This window comes from Perca flavescens, chromosome 20 (genome assembly GCF_004354835.1).
Source record: "Perca flavescens isolate YP-PL-M2 chromosome 20, PFLA_1.0, whole genome shotgun sequence".
NCBI classification, from domain to species: Eukaryota; Metazoa; Chordata; class Actinopteri; order Perciformes; family Percidae; genus Perca; species Perca flavescens.
The window spans coordinates 22,211,070-22,224,845 of NC_041350.1; the positions used below are offsets into that span (position 1 = coordinate 22,211,070).

The 13,776-nt window shown below is 44.5% G+C and overlaps 1 protein-coding gene across 3 annotated transcripts in view; it reads left to right on the forward strand.

The window, feature by feature from the left end:
- Positions 1-13,776, forward strand: part of tnika (TRAF2 and NCK interacting kinase a) — a 69,870-nt gene that overhangs the window by 39,849 nt on the left and 16,245 nt on the right. For 2 of the 3 annotated variants that reach the window (XM_028565111.1, XM_028565112.1), the window contains exons 8-16: positions 93-147; positions 900-978; positions 1,554-1,729; positions 3,097-3,163; positions 3,275-3,473; positions 4,512-4,628; positions 7,716-7,919; positions 12,383-12,547; positions 12,968-13,228. In XM_028565111.1, coding sequence (XP_028420912.1) covers positions 93-147; positions 900-978; positions 1,554-1,729; positions 3,097-3,163; positions 3,275-3,473; positions 4,512-4,628; positions 7,716-7,919; positions 12,383-12,547; positions 12,968-13,228 — 1,323 coding nt within the window. Of the gene's footprint in view, positions 1-92; positions 148-899; positions 979-1,553; positions 1,730-3,096; positions 3,164-3,274; positions 3,474-4,511; positions 4,629-5,484; positions 5,572-7,715; positions 7,920-12,382; positions 12,548-12,967; positions 13,229-13,776 lie in introns of all 3 variants that reach the window. The other variant, XM_028565110.1, reaches the window with a different exon arrangement.

Consider the following 13,776-nt stretch of genomic DNA (forward strand, 5'->3'; position numbering starts at 1 on the left):
AACAACCATCCAATTCAGCTGAAGATTTGTCTGTCTGTTGTGCTTCTTGTGATCACCCTGAGTATTAACGCACTGCGTCTCTGCCGTTACAGAGTGATCTATGGTCGCTGGGAATCACAGCGATAGAGATGGCTGAAGGAGCACCACGTACGTACCCAGTCAATAACACACACCTCTGCTACACATCATTTCTTAGTGCTAATCCATTAGATCACTATAATCAGGAGTCAATTTTTCAGGCCAAAGCAACTCCTCTTTAGCCATAATTTTAATGAAGGCCAAGGAGCAGATATCAAATTTGTTTCTTAAATTGCTGCTTCTTCTATTCATTTAGTTTTCCATTAACTACCTTTTTCTGAAAGGGTACGCGCACACAGTTGGATTATGATTATTACAATTCAGTAAAAAAGCAATTTCTGGTGAAAGTTTGCGCGAGCTACAGTTGGTAATTGACCATAATAATGAAAGACATAATTTAGTGTTGTCAAGGTTGTTCAGTTCTAATAGCCTAGGAGAGTATAGTGCTGCATTTTTGGAAAAAGACCTCCAACTGGATTAGAATATTTTCAGTGCTTCAAGTTTAACATATATTCTGATTCGGATGTATGGGTGTAGACTCAGTAAACGCAAAGTAATCACATTAATTAGGATGCAAGCAATTGCTGAACTCCCATTGGCACACAGGACAAAGTTTGAATATTAAAAAGATCCAAAATAACCAAATAAAGTGCTCTTTAGGAGACAAGATATAAGTGTGTGTGTGTACATCTAATTGTTATCAGTATTGACCGCATATATTGACTCCAACTGGCTTTGACTATATGCCATGAAAGTGTGAAGCACAGTTAGCTAGAAACATTCACCCTAACTCACCCATGTTTGGTACCTGATATCCTTAGCGCTGTGTGACATGCACCCAATGAGAGCCCTCTTCCTGATCCCGCGCAACCCCCCACCTAGACTCAAGTCCAAGAAGTGGTAAGTGTAAATCCCACAACATTATCAAAAGCAGGATAATCAGTCCAGATGCTGATCACAGGTGTGTGTGTGTGTGTGTGTGTGTGTGTGTGTGTGTGTGTGTGTGTGTGTGTGTGTGTGTGTGTGTGTGTGTGTGTGTGTGTGTGTGTGTGTGTGTGTGTGTGTGTGTGTGTTTGTGAGTGAGAGTGAGAAAAGAGAGACTGATCACATTGTTCAACCATCCAATGGTGCTTAATTTGCATTGTGCAGTACTGGATTGTGACACAATGACTTATATTAAATCCCTTTCATTAAAACTTTCATTTGGCAATAAATCAAAAAGTAGTTTTTATTAATTCAAGATGAGCTTTTAAATGAGAAATTTAACTCATGGCTTTAAATTCCCCTCATTCAGGGACCTCAGCAGATGTTAACATATTGCCAGTCATCTTGTGGGAACCCACAAAATGTACAAATGTAGAGTTCTCTCTTTACTTGCTGCTCTGCCAACAGGATTGTTTCCTCAAATTAAAACAAATTGTGGTGACTTTTGAAGCATAGTATGCAAGTGAATCAGTTTGCGTGTGTGGTTTCAGGTCAAAGAAGTTCCAGTCGTTCATAGAGAGCTGTCTGGTGAAGAGCCACAGCCAGAGACAGAGCACAGAGCAGCTCCTCAAACACCCGTTCATCAGAGACCTGCCCAACGAGAGGCAGATCCGCATCCAGCTGAAGGACCACATCGACCGCACCAAGAAGAAGAGAGGAGAGAGAGGTGAGGGAGAACATGTGCTGTAGACGTGGATGTATGGATTTAAATGCAGGTGGACATATAGATTTACACACTCTCGGCAGGGGAGGTGGAGCGACTGATTCATTAGGTAGTTACGCTTGATAGATGGCAGCTTGCAGGAGTTAGCTGACGTTGAAAGGAGATTTTCCTCTTATGTTCCCAGCAAAAGTGGTTCTTACTCAGAATGTTTCTTTGGATTATTATTATTATGTGACTCTTAAACTCACTTGCATGACAAATGCATGTTTTCTGCGACTGTTTCACAATAAAAGCCATCCCGTGTTTTGCCAGTTGAATGCTTTTAATGTGAAGCAGCAGCCGTGGGAAATGTTAGCAATACCTTTTAATATGGCTCTGATATGGCTGTCGGTGAGTGAACAGTAAACAGTGAGGCTGATATGAAAACGGTAACCCTGGATTACATACATACTGGATTAGATAACATTTGTTGTTTCCTGTGAATTCCTGTGAAGGCAGTTTGTAGACTGCGAGAATCTAAATACATTGCATAGCCATTACTGAAAGTCATAAATAGTATCAAAATAGGGTTTGATTTCATCAAAATTGTAGATCATAACATCAAAGTGCAGCCGGCCCAACCGTTGCATTCAGTGTGTGGCTGAAGTACACACACACACACACACACACACACACACACACACACACACACACACACACACACTCTTGAAAAGAAAGAAGAACCACTGCAAGGGTGATATGTACCATCATACAGTTACAGATGCACATACAGATGCAGATTCTCACACAAATGTGCCGTCACAGCAAGGCAGGAAACAAAAGTGACCGACTTCCATTCCGCTCCTCCACAACCCACACAAACGCACACACCATCTGAGTGATAAACTGACACTCGCACACAGCACTGCGCCAGTAAGAAGCACATTAATCGCTTCAAGAAACAACATACTGCAGGGCGGACGTCGTGATGATGTATAGAAATGTCTCGTCACTGTGGAGACTGAGGCTTCCTCCAGCTGTCACTTTGTCACATTCGGAGGACAGGTCTGTGTGGATGTCTCTCAGGCCGCCTCTACAACCGTTTGACTAAAAGAGCTCCGAGCGAATGTTCTCCAGCTCGCTACACACAGTAAAATTACCATTTATACTCTTATTCAAAGCGGCTAAAAGAAAGTGCCTTGAAGGAGGGAGGATCTGGGAATGCCAGAATCGTGAGCAGTTTAACAATGAACAAAGGTAGTCCAAGTGAAAAATGAAAATCGTAAAGTGGAATGGCTTTGCTTTCTGCTCGTTATTACCTTACTCACTTTACTTTTTTTTTTCTTTTCTATGCATTTTATTCTTGAAATGTTTCTTTCTCTCTCCATCAGATGAGACCGAGTATGAGTACAGTGGCAGTGAAGAGGAGGATGAAGAAAGAGAAATGGGTGAACCAAGGTCAGTGTCCTCACAAATGTACAAAACAAACTTTTTCTTTCTTCCAAAAACTCATTTGACATCTCTTCACTAGCTATTAATCATCCTGCCTTCTCACCGGTCCGTTCGCAGCTCCATCATCAACGTCCCCGGGGAGTCGACCCTGAGGCGGGACTTCCTGCGCCTTCAGGTGGCCAACAAGGAGCGCTCGGAAGCACAGTGGCGGCAGCAGCAGGAGCAACTGCAGAATGAGCAGCACAAGCGCTTACTGTTGGCTGAGAGACAGAAACGCATCGAGGAACAGAAGGAGCAGAGGAGACGGCTGGAGGAGGTAAGCTGGAGGAGGTGGAGGAAGATTAACCATAACCTTTGGCCCTGATTAATGCATTTATCTACAGCAGCTTTTATAAAAAAAAAAGGACATACATTAATATACAGGTTTTAACAGCCCTCTCTTTGGCTCTTCATGCTCTCTTCTTTTAAACACTTTAAATGCCATTTTTTGCCTTTTTGCAAATGTAACATATTGTCCAATTCTGGCAGTTCGAACTAGAGCTGGGCAATATATCGATATTATATCGATATCGTGATATGAAACTAGATACCGTCTTAGATTTTGGATATCGTAATATCATGATATGACATAAGTGTTGTCTTTTCCTGGTTTTAAAGGCTGCATTACCGTAACGTGAACTCACCAGGCAGTTGTAACTGTTCTTGTATTTGCCTTTATCCACTTTAGTCATTATATCCACATGACTGATGATTATTTATCAAAAATCTCATTGTGTAAATATTTCGTGAAAGCACCAATAGTCAACCATACAATATTGTTGTGGTATCGATATCGAGGTATTTGTTCAAAAATATTGTGATATTTCATTTTCTCCATATCGCCCAGCCCTAGTTTGAACTTACAAAACCTTTTTATTCACCCTTTGGTAAGAGGCTGCAGAAGAGAGGGAGAGGGTACCGAGACAGACACGCACACACAGCCTTTCCCCAGTGTCCCTCTCTTAGTTCCAGAGAGCAGGCTTATAGAAGAAAATCCTTAGCCCATAATCGTTGCGCTCGCTCTGGTTTCCCACCAGGCTTTGCCTCCCAACGCAAGGCTAAGCACCATGACTCGACTCAACTAACATGACCTTTCCACTCAGGGCCAAGTGTGTGTCTTTGACTCTGCGTTTGAGCAATACACGTGTGAATGTACCATTACATTTCCGTCCGTGATGAAAGATAGATGATCAAATGAGCACACATACCAAACATGCAGCACGTGTGCGAGAATTTCTGCAGAGACATGATTTCATTTGTGTGAAAAAATTGTGTTGTGATCCTGAATCTGCTTGTGCTTGTGTTCTCCTGACAGCAGCAGCAGCGAGAGCGTGAGCTGCGGAAACAGCACGAGAGGGAACAGAGGAGGCGCTACGAGGAAATGGAGCAGCTCCGCAGAGAGGAGGAGAGGAGGCATGCAGAGAGAGAACAGGTTCATACACTTACTACTAAGTAATATTATATTAAAACACACATATTGTATGAAAACAGACAGTATGGTGCCACAGAAATGCGTTACATGATGACAACTGAAGTCCAGAATCCCTCATTTGCCCTTAAACTTTCGGTTTCTTTTTATGGCAACATCTTCCTCTGTCTTCCTGAGTCACTCTGATTTTACTTGTCTCCTTAAATTACCTCAGTGGCGTATTTTCCTAATGTTTTATTTTTATTTTTTTTAGGATTTCAGTCTCAGACCCACAGAACTTGGACATTATCAATCTGATGATGTAGTTGCACTATGCTTTGTTTTTCTGTGCTCATCTTTGTGCGGTCACTTTCTTCCTCTTAGCTCCTGGATCTTACATCAACTTTCTCTCTGACTACGCCCAGCCTTTGTTAACCATATTTCAATCTAAATTACATCAAATTGTATTGCAACATCTTAAATATTGCAAAAAATAAAACACAAATGGATGGATTTTCCTCTATTAGTCTATCTGTTACATCTTTCCTGCTTTCTTTCCCTCGTACTCTCGTTGAACTTACTGCTTTTCTGATGTGCGTTTTCTGTCTGTCCTGGTCCCTCTTTTATCACTCGGTTGCTCTCCTCCCACGCTTTTCAAATGTTTTGGAATGTGTTCAAACCTCTTTTTTTCTCTCTCTGTCTCTTTGTCATATTTCCTTTGTAACGCATTACAGTTGTTTGAGAACACGGCCTCCTTAGCTTCATCTGGCTTCTGACTCAATAGCTCTATTTTTCTCTGTCTTTCTGTTTTTGGATGTTCAGATTTCCAGATTTTTTTACTCTGTCTATTTCTATCTTCCTGTGCCGACACGCTGCTCAGGAGTATATCCGTAGACAGCTGGAAGAGGAACAGAGGCAGTTAGAGATTCTCCAGCAGCAGCTACTGCAGGAACAGGCATTACTGATGGTAACCATAGCCCTCCCACGTGCTACCACTGCTCCCCATCTGTGCTGTGTGGCCCCCTATCCCCACTGCATGCACCCGAGTGGCAGTTTAACATCCAGCTGACTGTGAGGGAATCCACAGTCTGAGTCACTCAACCTGTCAGCTACATTTGAGGAAAAACATAAAGCCGAAACAATAAATTGCTTATTTTTAATGCTTTTGTTGAATTTAGTCAGCTCCCTGATTGCATGGACTTGGATGGATCTCAAACGATTCCCCACAGGGTGCAGAAAATATGTTTTGTCAGCCCCAATCATGTAGGCCCACACAAAGTAAGAACATTTAAAGGAACACGCCGACTTATTGGGACTTAAGCTTATTCACCGTAACCCCCAGAGTAAGACAAGTCGATACATACCCTTCTCATCTCCGTGCATGTTGTAACGCTGTCTGATGGCTCCAGCGGCATCAGGCCAGCACAGAACATGGAGATAAATGGTTCCAGCAATTCTACTGCTCCGAATAAATGACAAAATAACGCCAACATGTTCCTATTTACATGTTGTGATTTGTAGAGTCACAGCATGTACAAAAAACAACGTAACATGAGACACAGCCATCTTCTATCCGTAAACAAACCGGGAACTATATTCTCAGGCGGAAGAATATAGTACTTGGGCGGAATGATTTGCTTTGCGGCAAGCCTGTCTGAGAATATAGTTCCCGGTTTGTTTACAGTTAGAAGATGGCTGTGTCTCGTGTTACGTTGTTTTTTGTACACGCTGTGACTATAAATCACAACATGTAAACAGGAACATGTTGGCGTTATTTTGTCACTTTTGTCACAATTCGGAGCAGTAGGATTACTGGAACCATTCACCTGCATGTTCTGTGATGGGCTGCTGCCGCTGGCGGCGTCAGACAGAGTTACAACACACACGAAGATGAGAAGGGTATGTATTGACTTGTCTAACTCTGGGCGATACGGTGAATAAGCTAAAGTTCCAATAAGTCGGCTTGTTCCTTTAAGAGAAAATAGGACATTATTATTTTGCACGGAGGGTTTCTCTCACTGCCCCAGTCTTATCTAGGGCAACAGTTTTGTGTTTTATTAGCGCAAGGAATTCACAGTATGTCTTGTAGTATTTGTCCACGGCTACTTGCATCCTATTTGTAGAGAACTATATTAAAGGAGAGCATGAAAGGAAACCTTTTGAGATCCAACCCATGAGACCACAGCAATGACATCACGCACCAAAACCCAGGGATGTGTTGTGGCCCGAAAAATGGCGTCTTCCCCTTCCCTCCCTACTGCTATCATTCCTTAGTCTGGCTATCACCAGACCAAGCTCAATCTTTTAAGATTGAACATTAGTCTGGGGAGTCTGCTCTGTATTTTCTCTGCACAAGAGGCGTGATCAACGGGCATAGTTCAAATGACTCCGTACGCAATTGGATAGTCCTTCAACCAATCGGCAGCAGCGGCATCAACGGGTTGCTGCTGTGGCCGGCTTGTTGAATGTAAACAAGAAGCTGCTTGGTCGCTTCACTATCGTCATCGTGTTAAACCCGCCAATAGCGCGCCAGGTGGATAAGCCAGTTTGTGATTGGTTCCAAATTTGTAATGGAAGCAGGATAGATAAACGTACAGGTTTCCAGCCTGAGCTGCAGGGCGAAATCAAATTGCCGGCAGATCGGGCTGGGTTTACCCAGTCTAACCCTTCCTGCCTCCATCCCTTCTTCCATCTCAGTACCTACCTTCCCTTCTCCTTCATCTAATTTGCCAAAGCCTTATGTCCAGGAGCTTTCTACTCCCCTTTATCCATCATCAGCCTTACAATCGTGATTAAAATTGTGAAAAGTGTGTGTTCATGTTCCATATACATGGTTAAATATTTATGTTTCTCAGTTCTGTTTTGCATGATTTTATCAATGCATGGCTCGAATCTGACATTAGAAACAGGCTTGTGTCACACATTGTGCAATAATTACTCCCTCGTTTTGGTGATGATCTCTGTGTGTCCTTCGCTTCCTCTTCCCCATCCTCTCTGCCCTTCTCTTAATCTTCCTTCCTTTCTCTCCTCCTATGTTTCAATCTGTTTTCCTTTCCTGTCTCTCATCGCTTACTTTCCTCATACACCCCTCCTCTCCCTCTCTCCCGCCAGGAGTACAAACGTAAGCAGATAGAGGAGCAGCGGCAGGCGGAGAGGCTCCAGAGGCAGCTCCAGCAGGAGAGAGCCTACCTGGTGTCTCTACAGCAGCAGCAACAGCAGCAGCAGCAGCAGGAGGGAAGGCAAGCAGAGAAGAAACCGCTCTACCACTACAAAGATATTATCAATCCTAATGACAAGCCCGCCTGGGCTAAAGAGGTAAGTCACGGGCATGATGTACAAAGACACACATGCACTCATAACTATGTAATGAGTTATTTTCCAAGAAGTGAGAAAAAGTCCCAACCCTGACGAAGGTAATGCATTAAATACATGCATGTTTCGGTGATGATCCTGGAATTGTGTTGTTTTTTTTTTTAAATCAACCTCGGTTGTACATTAAGCAAACCCAGTGGCATCCTTGTGTTGTTAATATCTTATTCAGCAGGTTACTAGTGGGAGACCTTCGATTTTGAATCTGAAGATATTTGAGAATTAACGCTGCTGCTTCAATAATCACATTGTGATGTCTCCTTTGTGTGTGTGTTTGTTTTGTTGCTTACCCTCCTCTGACTCTGGCTCCTAGGTTCTGAAGCCGCAGCATGTTCAGGGTAACCCGCCCCGCTCCCAACTACGTCATCACCAGTCATTCAACCAACCGGCTTCATCCCCTGGCTCAAAGGGAGCTCAGGCCCCTAGGCGAACCCCGTCCCATGGTGCCCAGCTCCTCCACACCCAGCTCCCCCATATCCGTATTTCACTAGACAGAGAAGAACCCCTAGATCCGGGGCTCAAGCAGGAGATAAGTCAGAAGGTCAGAGAGTTTAGAGCTCAGAAACTCCGTCAGAGAGGCCGCAGCCCGGGGCCTGTCCAGAAACACAGCCAGGCTCCTGGCCAAGGGCCCAGTAAGGGACCTAGTAAGAATCATAAAGAGTGTTCTAGTCAAGGGCCAGTCAGCCAGTCTAATCCAGTAGCCAACCCTTATCCTCTGGGGCCTAGCAATCAAAAAGAGAAGCCTAAAGACATACATCTCTCGGGCCCCAGTCAGGCAGTCATCCAGGGGCTAATGTCTCCGGGACTTCAACCTGATCCTCAGTCCCCAGGACAGGTCCAGAGACCCAAGTCAGGATCTAACCCTGTTTCCCTCCCTGCGCTCAAACCGGTTAGTGGCCGTGGCAGGTCCCACTCACCTCGCTGTAGAATAGATGTAGATATAGAACAGGAGTATCTGGGAGGGTGGGGGAAAGAGATGAGGCAAGCTGTCAGCAACAATGACCTTATGGCCTTGGACTCGGAGGTCACAGCATTTGACCCCCTCTCTCAATCCTACCCTGACCGCTTACTCCACGCCGCCCTACCTAGACACAGGAGCTCCTACTCACCTGCCTCCAGCTGTTTTCTTCAAGTCCCTGAAAACAATTGCTTCTGTTCCCCTCCTTCTAAAAAAGACAGAATAGGAAGGATTAGGTGGCAGAATGGAAGCCAAAGCTCCTCTATGTGTGACCTCACAGCTTCTGCCCCAGCAAGCATACTTAGACGGAACCTGCCTGGCAGACTAATGAGTAGTTGCTCCTCTGAAAACTTGTCACCCACCTCTCCAGCTCCTTGGCTTGGCCTTTCTCCTCGCACCTCTCCACAAAACTCCCCCTCGTCCTCAGGCTCATGGTCCAATGGTACCTTTTCCCCTCCATGTGCCTTTTCCCCTCCATTCTCTTCTGACACCATTGTGTCCAACATGCCCCACAAATTCTCTCCACCTTTCAGTGCCCACACCAACCTGCCCAACCAGGCCTCCTTACTTGCGCCTAGCCCCCACTGCTCCCCGTATGGCTCTCCCTTTGGATCCCAGACCGAGATCTGCGTCAGACCTGCTGTTGAGTGCTAGACCCTTGTCCAAAGCACTTATGTATAGGAACACACACACACACACACACACAAACACACACTTTTTGTACTTCTAAATTTGTGACTGAATTAATGCATTCCCTAGCCCCAAATCCTACCCATAACCATAACAGCTACATGCTGAACTTTGAGCCCTTATCCAATTGTTGTACCTTGTGTTGCCTTTAGTACAGGTTGAGAGCACATTAAGAGGTTGGTACACGCACTTCTTTTGTGTCTGCTTAGTCTAGCAGACCTATCTCCACAATGCTAAGTCAGCACGAGTAAGGTCTGGCTACACTACGCATACATTCTGGAATAGGAGAAAGAAACGCTCTGGGTTGTTGCATTTCTTTAAACCAATCACAATTGTCTTGGGCAGCGCTAAGCCCAGGATGCAGTGACAGTGCTTCTGTGAAATTGTCTTGGGAAGAAACTTGTTTTGGTGGAACATTTGCACATAGGGAGGCGAGCTTGGAAATGGCTAACTCCCCGCAAAAGAAAATGCCACATACAAATATTAAATTAGGTTAACTGTTCTGCTGATTTACTGTTTAACTTATCCCAGGCCTTACATATGACGACGTCATCGGACTTTATCCTGGCAATGTACTTCCATTGCGCCAGACTAGTGTCTGCTTGATATATGGTAAACTTTAAATTAACAAAAGGCAAAATTACAATTGTTTCCAAAACTGGCTACAAATCAAAACATCTACTGCCTCTTAACCAAAGCCCAATCCTACAACCAAGTCTAAACCCTCAAACAGCCCATCGTCAAATATGTCCTCACTTTTCAGAAAACATCCACTCTCAATGTCTAAAAGTCAAAATAGTCCTCACAAATATAGAAGTACAAGAGCATGCATAATTTACTGTACATACATACATTAACATACATAATAAATAATAATAATAAAGATCTGTAAGTATATCTACATTTCTCTCTATTTTAAATCTACTGGGACTGAGATCCAGAGGAGAGGTGCCAAAACCGTTTCTAATATCCCCCTGATCCCTAGGTATCTTAGTTAACCAAAGCCCTGCCCCAACCCCTCCACTCTGCAAGCCACCTTGTCACCCTTATCACCCAGTGCCCCACAAAGCACCATGGCAAGCCCGCTCCTAGCAATATTGGTGTTGATGTCATCAGGAAAACCCACCCAACTCATCTTCTTTTTAGGTCAGTCAACTAGTCAATCAAATCCCGGCTTGGTGATGGGTGCTGGCCAAGTGGTCGTGGGATCCTTCTTACAAACCTGGATTCTCAGAGGATGCCCTCTGTCCTCCATCTGCTCTCCTTCCTAATCTTTTTTCTGTGTTCTTTCTTAGTGTAGCGGCAACAATTAACTTCCTCTGATGCTCTGTTTTAACCTCTAAGACTCTCTGCCATGGTAGAAAGAGCTTTTGGGTGGTATAGGCTGGAGTTCAACCCAAACACTTGATACAAATAGAATGAAGATTTAAGCAGCACTACCCAAAAGGTTCTTTCTTCTGTAAACAGATATTCTTATGGTAATCTCTCTATCTTTTGAAATTCAGTTGATGTCTATGCTAACCTTGATCGCGTACTGCCTCCACAGATTAAACTCGACTTGGATCACAGCAGTGCTTCTCCTGAATCACCGAATATTTCTTTCCCATTCTTTGTACTTAGCTCCTGTTTGTCGACAATTCTTTCCTTCATCAGTAGCTCTCTTTTATTTCAAGTGAACAACTAACAAAGTATTTGCCACGTTTTCTGCCGCCATGTATATCATAGTTGTCTCACTGTAGTTGACTTCCAGGCAGGCAACTAACAAAGATTTGAGGAATGACACAGTATTGCATAGTTGTTCTGACCCAGGTCATAATCTTGAATAATCCCACTAGATTATGAGCTCATGTGGAATTATAGAAAGCCTCCAAAGGGGATAGCTCTCACTGCACACGGATGTTTACCTGGGGGCTATTGACACTATGCCCTGCTGAGCCACGACTCAACCCTTCACCAACCGTTGAGTAGATTGTTTAGACTCCAAAAGTGTGATTTGGGGATTCTGGGAGCATTCCTCAGAGCCTTCTCTCACTGCACATCAGATAATCTGATAATCTGATTACACTGGCGGAAGGAGCTTTCTGCCTTCCTCGCTCACAGATATTTGGTGATCGTTGGCATTGACACTTACATGCACTCACACAAGTCAGTGTCACTCAAGCTCTTATGTACATTTAAATCAAGCATGGTTTTGTGTGTCTGTACACACAACCTTCACACATACTCAAATCTATGCTTTTGGTTTGAATGACCTTTCCCCACAGCCATCAGACACTCTTACTCCTCAACTGTATGTGGGACATGGAGACACACATACACAACAATGAGATGGGGGGGGTGGAATCAAAGATAAGAATCTGACTGGAGATGGTGGAAGATAAACAACCAAAACACTGTGTGGCACTTGCAACCTGCCAGACCAGATTCTAGATATTCCTTTGAGGGTTTCCGTGGAACTATGGATTTGCTTCTTTTGTGCGATTTTCCAGAGAGAGACGTTTAGAGAAAAAACAAGTTCAACTGAATTTCTCAGAGCAGCAGTTTTGTCCTTAATCATGAACATAAAAACCGGTTCGCAGGTAAAGGAAACATGCGATGTGACAAAAACACACAGTTGCCCCCACAGCGTGATGTTAAGATTGTCTGGTGGCTTGTAGGCGTGCATGGGGGAGGGGAGCGAGACCCACAGTGGGCCAAGCGTGGTGATTGGTTGTGCTGCGTGCCTTGGCTGTGAGTGATAGTGGTATCTGACCTGTCCCAGGTGGAGGAGCGATCTAAGATGAACAGACAGAGCTCCCCAGCGCTGCAGCACAAAGTGTCCAACCGCATCTCCGACCCCTCCCTCCCTCCCCGCTCCGAGTCCTTCAGCAACGTGGGCATGCAGCCCGCCCGCACCCCTCCCATCCACCGCTCCATCGAACCACAGGTGTGTGTGTGTGTGTGTGTGTGTGTGTGTGTGTGTGTGTGTGTGTGTGTGTGTGTGTGTGTGTGTGCGTGTGTGTGTGTACGTGTGTGTGTGTGTGTGCGTGTGTGTGTGTGTGTGTGTGTGTGTGTGTGCGTGTGTGTGTACGTGTGTGTGCGTGCGTGCGTGTACGTGTGTAGGAGGCATGTGAATGTTTGGTGTGTTTTCGAGTGTACAGTTTATCTAAAAAACAACAACACACTTCACTTCTTGTGAACTTCCTTTAAAAGTTCCTGCCTCGATATCGGTCAATCTTTCTCTTGTATTTCTCTATCTACCTCCTTACTGTCTTTTCCATCTCTATTTTTCTTCATCTCAATCCATTTCTTCTCCACACCCACAATCCTCAACCTGTCTTTTTCTCTCTCTCTCTCCCTCCTACAGATGGCTCACCTGGTTCCAGTGAAGACCCACTCCGGCTCCATGTCCGGCTCTCAGTCGCTGCAGGACCAGACGGGCTCAGCTCTGAGTGAGGGCGTCAGCGCGGGCTCCCCCAGGCCCGAGATGCCCCGCCAGAACTCAGACCCCACTTCTGACACCCCCGGACCCCCGCTGCGCGTCACAGGCAGGGAGGAACGGGAACGGGACAGAGACAGGGATCGGGACAGGACCGCCTGGCTGAGAGAGGAGGACATCCCACCCAAGGTAAGAGAATTACACTCCCAAAGGAAGACTGAAAATCACTGGTGATGTCTTTTCTAGTACAAGAAACATTTGAAAATAGATTGTGAAATTTTCATTTGTTTAACTTGTTAGAGGAAACAAACCTCATCGTGCAAATCATATTTCAATGCTGATGATTTTTTTCATTTGTTTGGTTACGATGAGCTCGATGTATGACTTTGCACACAATGTTGCCATGAGGTTACTGAACTTATGTTGAAACCACAACAAATGGCACAGTTTTGCAAGATTTAATCAGCTTTTGTAAAGCTTGAAACAAGCTGCTGGCATTAGGCTGTTGACTTTGATACAAGAAAATACATGACATGATGTTTGCATTACTTGCAGTACAGTTTATTTTAATTTAGTATTTAGAGTGGCACCGCCCAGTTTAATGCAGCGATAGATAGATAGATAGATAGATAGATAGATAGATAGATAGATAGATAGATAGAAGCAAGCTTTGAAGTCCTTGCTAGGGGATAATAAGTCAAGCTGGTACAGCAGTGGTGACCTTCTTTCTGTGTGTA